The following is a 6,229-nucleotide window of genomic DNA, read 5'->3' on the forward strand; positions in this document are numbered from 1 at the left end:
ACTGGGTACGTGTTGTTGAATTTTTAAGACTGCCATCTGTGTCACAAAAAGCTGAAGCTCGCCTGTGTATCCCTAAAGGCCACATATATTCCCCCAAAATGAAGAGTTTCTCAAAATTAAAACTCAATATTATCGGAGTAAAAAAGAAAAACGATCCCGGACGAAACTAGTGCTATTTCTTCACAAAAATCAAGTTGGGAAACAAATTAAAAAAAAATACATAATGGCCGATCAACAGCCAATTAAGCTCGTGCATAATAACCACAGCGCGCGCACATAAATGAAATTGACTTTTCCAGAGCGGAATTGATTTTTGCACATTTTTGTGAGTAAATTAAGAGTGATAACTTGTTAGTAGTAAACTGAAATCACGGACAGCCTTTGAAATATTTTGAACCTGTCGGGCTTGAGCATTCCTACTGGTTTAGATGAGTGTGTTAAATGTCCTGAAGATATGTGCGCGTGAGTGTGTCTGTGCGTGTGCGTGCGTGCGTGCGGGGGGCTGCTCTGGACGAATCCGTTCCGTGTTCCTCGTTCAGTCCGCCTCTCCGCGCCCCTGTTTCCCCATTGACGCACTTTTTAAGCGTCTTCCCCTTCTCCACCTTAAGGCGAGCAGCAGCGGCAGCAACCAATCACCATGCCATTACAGCCTTCAGAGGAAGCTGTTTATGGGACTGCAGCGCTAATTAGGCTCATGAACTAACAAATCTGCCTGCACGAACCCGGCGAGGAAAACGATCACATCCATGGATTAGTCTGGGAGTAGCCGAGCACTATTTTATTCTGGCTTTCTTGACACCGACGCCTTTCCAAACTTATTTACTGCTCAGAAACTTCCCCCGTTCTTGTGCGTGGAGTATTTTTTAAGCGACTGAGCCTATACAACTTTAACTTAAACTGGGGAATCTGGACTATCAGACCATGTTTCAGCCTACACCCAAGAGGTGTTTTACTATAGAGTCTTTAGTGGCGAAGGATAATCCTATACCGGTGTCCCGTTCCGAGGAGCCCATCCGGCCAGCGGCTCTAAGCTATGCAAACTCCGGCCAGATGAACCCCTTTCTTAACGGCTTTCACTCCAGCGGCAGGGGCGTCTACTCGAACCCGGACTTGGTATTTGCAGAAGCGGTCTCCCATCAGCAGAACTCCGCCGTCCCGGTGCATCCGGTCGCCCCACCGCACGCTCTGGCTGCTCACCCGCTTTCCTCGTCGCACAGTCCGCACCCTCTTTTTGCCAGCCAACAAAGGGACCCATCAACGTTCTACCCCTGGTTATTACACAGATATAGGTACTTGGGACATAGATTTCAAGGTAAGTTATCAAACTGCTTTGGTAGGCTCACTTTTACGCACGAATAGTGCCGAGCGGCTGCACAGCGATCATCATGTTGTTCTCTCCATCTTCACAGAGTTCAGGATATGGATAAAAAAATATATATATATATATGTGAACTCCCACTTCTATGTCCAGAAACAAACACGTATATAAAAGGATTGTTTCCGCTAAAATAATCCAGTAACAAAAGTTTTGGGGTTTTTTTGTAAATAAATGAAAAAAATAATTAAAAGTGCTAACTTGACCTTTGTTGCTCTCTGCCCTTAGCACGATTACTTGGGGCAAAACATGTGACATATATTTGTACTTTGTGTGCTCGCAGGTTGTATATTATTAAAAAAACGAAACTAGTGAAGACTATCGCGCTGCTCAGACGATCCTTTGAGTCTTTTCGATTTTGACCTCCGAATTTGTATTTTTCATTTTTGTTTAAATGCAAAAATAAAATAAAAATAAAAGTCACACTATTTAGATGGTAATTTAACTTGCCATTTGCAAATTTTCTACGACAAGTCGTATTTGGAGTGATTTACATTTTATTTACTAGGTTAACTTGGCCTGCGGGATGTTTGAACTAGCATTTCGTTGAAAAATATATTTGTTTCTTCTGGACGTACATTACATGGTGATCACAGTTGTGGCCATGTGTTATTTCTTTATAACAAGCTGAATTATATTTTAAAGAATCAATCGAATATTATTTTATTTATTTATTTTCGACTGTGGTCGAAACGTCTTGTTGCTGATTCAATTGTACATTTGATTTTGTTTACTATGGACATTTTTTTTTTGTTAATTGAATTAGGCCCAGGATTATACCTGCAGCTTTGTGCTGTTTCCTTCTTCATGTGGCGGTCTCACACACGTAGCGCGTTGAACCAATCATTTAGAATATATGTCCCCATTAAACATCTTTATCATTGACTGATGCCCAGCTTTTCTTCAAACATTAGGCTATTATTATAGAAAATGTGTCCACTAGACTCAGCTGACTATTGTTGAAATTCATCACCTGTATGCAGGCCTGCTGTTTCTCACAGAAATGTTCGCTTGTTATATTGAAAAGTCACTACAGACCCTCGTTTTCTGCTTGGTTTCCAGGTAATGAAACGAGTCCGGAGAGTTTCCTTTTGCACAACGCGCTTGCCAGAAAGCCCAAAAGAATCCGGACAGCTTTTTCACCTTCGCAACTCCTACGGCTCGAACACGCATTTGAGAAAAACCATTATGTTGTGGGAGCAGAAAGAAAACAGCTCGCACACAGCCTTAGCCTCACAGAAACTCAGGTAAGAAGCACGATATTATTTTGATCAACATTTAGATTGACATCCTGTCCCAGACGCTCATTTTTAGAATATTTAGACATTTTTTATTGCTTCTCTGGTTTTTTTTTCTGGCTGTTAAAGCAGGCCTACTTTGGCTTGATAGTTCTTTTTATTCTTGGTTATTATTATACTCGTTTATCGATTTGTTGCTTAGTTCAATGGATAGCCTATTGTGTTTTTTTTCCCCGCAACGTGGCACCGTGCGTAAAAACGCATATAAAACGGAACCTCTATAAAATGAATGTAACGCATGGCGATAAGTAAAAATGCATATTAATGAGATAATTATCTGACATAATCAGTTACCGAATTGTTTCTACACATTATGCTCCATAAATGCATGTTGTCACTCTTAGACAGAGGCTTACTGTTGGATCAAATCCACTGTCATTGTATAGGTCTAACCTCATTTTAGGAGGGGTTGAATTACTTTGTTTTGGAGGGAGAATGTTGCTTTTCAAAATGGACGGCAAATTAACCAGTTAACCATTTTATGGGATAGGCGATACAAAGAGCGAGGCGGGTTCAGTGAATTCCCCCTGCCATATTTAAAGTGCTGTTTGAGCCCATCAGCCGCTGTCTTTTGTCCGCTGTGCCTCCTTTGGACGGCGGGGCCTTTGGAGGAACTGAAGGGAGAAATGAACCATCACCTACTTCAATTAACCCACTGAAGGCTTATTAAATTCACCTCAGTTGCCATTTAAGCACTTAAAGGGCTGCAGAGTGACAAAGCACGGACAGACAATTTATCGATTTAGGTGTTGTTAATTCCCCACGGTACCGTTTAACAAAGCTAAGTCCATTTGGGGGAGTGGTTAAAAACACATGTTAGATATTTGACATGCGTGTGACTCTGTAATGGTTTTTTATGCTTTGTTATTGTTTTAAAAATACTGAAAAGTAAAAAAAAATATGACCTACGTAAGGGGAAAAAAATCCAAAGTTTTCAAACTTTAAACATAATACATAATACATACATAATTACAATTTGAGCTATTTAGCGTTATTTTTAGTTTCATATAACAGGATGTTATGATATTGTAAATATATTTTTCATAGGAGAGTAAAAATTGTAAATTTAAAGTTGAGCTCTTATTATTTGAATGGCATATAATGGGATGAGATTATAATCTCTGCATTTAAATATTAGCGGACTATTGTGCCGTCAAAATGCAATTATTTCCTCGTGTCATAGGCTGGGACATATTTTCTGAGAATACACATGCTCTTTGTTTATTTTGAAGGTAGTTTGCGCTGTTATCGTCAGCTGCAGGTCACAGTTTAACATTATATTTCAGCTGCACCGCTGCCTGCCTTTATTCCCCCCCTGCGATCCAAACAATGTGCCCCCTTTGTGCTTGGTTTTACGCGCTGGCCAATCGCGGTTCATCGTGCGAAACTGATACACTATTTTCGTTCTTTTTTTCCTCTTCAGGTAAAAGTGTGGTTTCAGAACCGAAGGACGAAGTTCAAGCGACAGAAGTTGGAGGAGGAGGGCTCCGAGTCTCAACAGAAGAAGAAGGGATCGCATCACATAAACAGGTGGAGACTGGCGACCAAACAGTCGAGCCCAGAGGAAATCGATGTCACTTCGGACGACTAGAAAATACTATAAGCGCCTGAGTGAAGAAAGACATGGATAAATGAGGCCACTTACAGACAGTGAGAGGGTAAAAAGCCAATGTCACATTTCAGTTATCGGAGATCGGCAGCTGAGGGTGAGAGAACCCGGGCTGGTGGCCCTGCTGTCACCAAGTGGGTCTGCCATTCCAAATGTCCCAGGAAACGTGACTGACAGTGTCAGTCCAACTACCTGATCCCTTCCACGTACAAACCTCCATCACTGCAATCTACCAATCTACCACCACCTTTTTTCTCCAGTTCATATTGGACGTTTGCACTTCTGAAGGTTTTTAGCAAAAAAGAAAAACAAAGAAAAAAGAAAACAAGTTTCCACTCAAGATACCAAAACACCAAACAGCTTTTTTTAAAACTTGAATTGCATGGAATATTTTTTTTTCCTGGTAGTTGTTTTAATTTGACACGTTATCTCAAACAAAGAAGAAAAAAAAAACAATATTGTTTTTCACTCTATTTTCAAACAGAGAGATGTCGTGATATTTCCTTTTTACACAGTGTGCAGTCTTTAATTCATGATTCTCGTGTAAAAGTGATTGTGAAAACATATGAAGTAGCGGTGCTGCGTTATAGTGTTTTGTTTTAAACATAAAAAATTCGATTGAAAAGCCTTTCTTAAAACGGAATCCGACCACATATGAAGTACTTAAAGGGAAGACATCAGGACATTCCTTTAACTTAAAGCTTTACCAATGTGTCGCTGCGACCCCACGCAGCCTTCTGTCAGGACTTGACCCTCCGGTGAAAGTTGCCACGAAGGACTAAATGCAACAATTAAGACAGAAAAAAAAACTTCAAGCACTGAGCGTATTCCATGTACAGAAATGCTAAAAAAATTAATGTTTCTGTTAAACCCTCTTTTACAGAATGTAAATAATTTTTTGTGTTTGTGTTAAGTTTGCTACAATTTTAACACAAAGTATATACTTCCAAGAAGTATGTAATTGTCAATATTTTGTCAATAAAGTTTTATCAATATGTATCGCGTAGTCAAAGTATAGGCTTTTCTTTAACAGAGCAGTTGAATGAAATCAATTCAGTCGAAAATTAGCTTTCATGGCGATGGTCTATTTTGCGTTGTGCCATAAAAGAATCATTTGCAGCGTGTGCGCACAGGTTTGTTGATGTGGCGTTTGGACTCTGCTTTAATTTAAAGAGAGAGCGCGATAGAAGTGAAAGAGCAATGCTGCAGCAGTGCAGCACATAATTTGTTGCTCAGTCCTGCATTTGTTTCTCAGTGTGATAAAGACCGCATTAGTTTTATTTTCAGGGGCTGCAGCGTCTGCTGCGCTCCAGCTACAAAGAGCCCCTACAAGCTTTTGTGAAAGTGCAAATCAGTTTAGGCAATTATCATGCGAGTAATATGAGGGGAAAAGGGATGCAGTGCCCAGTGGTCCACTTTAATCTCTTAATCCACGGATCCAAAGGGGCTTGGTTGGACATAATTTAGTACAATCTGACTACCCCTCACGAAGCGATAAGAGAAGGTTGCAATGCGCCGCAAAATGGGATCTTTGTTTAAAATCTTGTCCTGTAGGCTCCATCATCAGGCTGCAAGCTGCTGCTTTGGACTGAACAAGAACATTACAGCTTCTTTATGAGTCTGCAGACTAAACTAAAATAAGATTTCCCCCCCAGCAGGATATGATTGCTTATTTCGACAAAAACATACCATCAATCAAAAAACAAAAAACAAAACAATGAATGTTCCGTTTTTCGAAACAGACACATTTTGACTGGTTTCTTTTTTTTTTTTTTTTTCATAAAAAAAAAGCCCAATTTCATGTTTCATGGTGCCAGTTGCATGTTTTTATATATTTATATTTCATGAAGAAAAAAGGAGCTGTTTTGTTGTTTGGGTTGGGGGGCATGGTATTCAGGGAATTCTTAATCGGCCCATAGATTATAACAGCAATAAAAATCTTTAGAG

At 40.0% G+C, this 6,229-nt stretch overlaps 1 protein-coding gene across 1 annotated transcript; it reads left to right on the forward strand.

The window, feature by feature from the left end:
• The first annotated feature begins 508 nt into the window (after positions 1-508).
• emx2 (empty spiracles homeobox 2) lies at positions 509-5,248 on the forward strand. Its single transcript, XM_079362207.1, has 3 exons — positions 509-1,312; positions 2,438-2,622; positions 4,097-5,248. The coding sequence occupies exons 1-3, from the start codon at positions 922-924 to the stop codon at positions 4,262-4,264; spliced, it is 744 nt and encodes a 247-aa protein (XP_079218333.1). The 5' UTR covers positions 509-921; the 3' UTR covers positions 4,265-5,248.
• The last annotated feature ends 981 nt before the right edge of the window (positions 5,249-6,229 follow it).

The sequence above is a fragment of the Symphodus melops genome (assembly GCF_947650265.1).
Source record: "Symphodus melops genome assembly, chromosome: 15".
Lineage (NCBI taxonomy): Eukaryota > Metazoa > Chordata > Actinopteri > Labriformes > Labridae > Symphodus > Symphodus melops.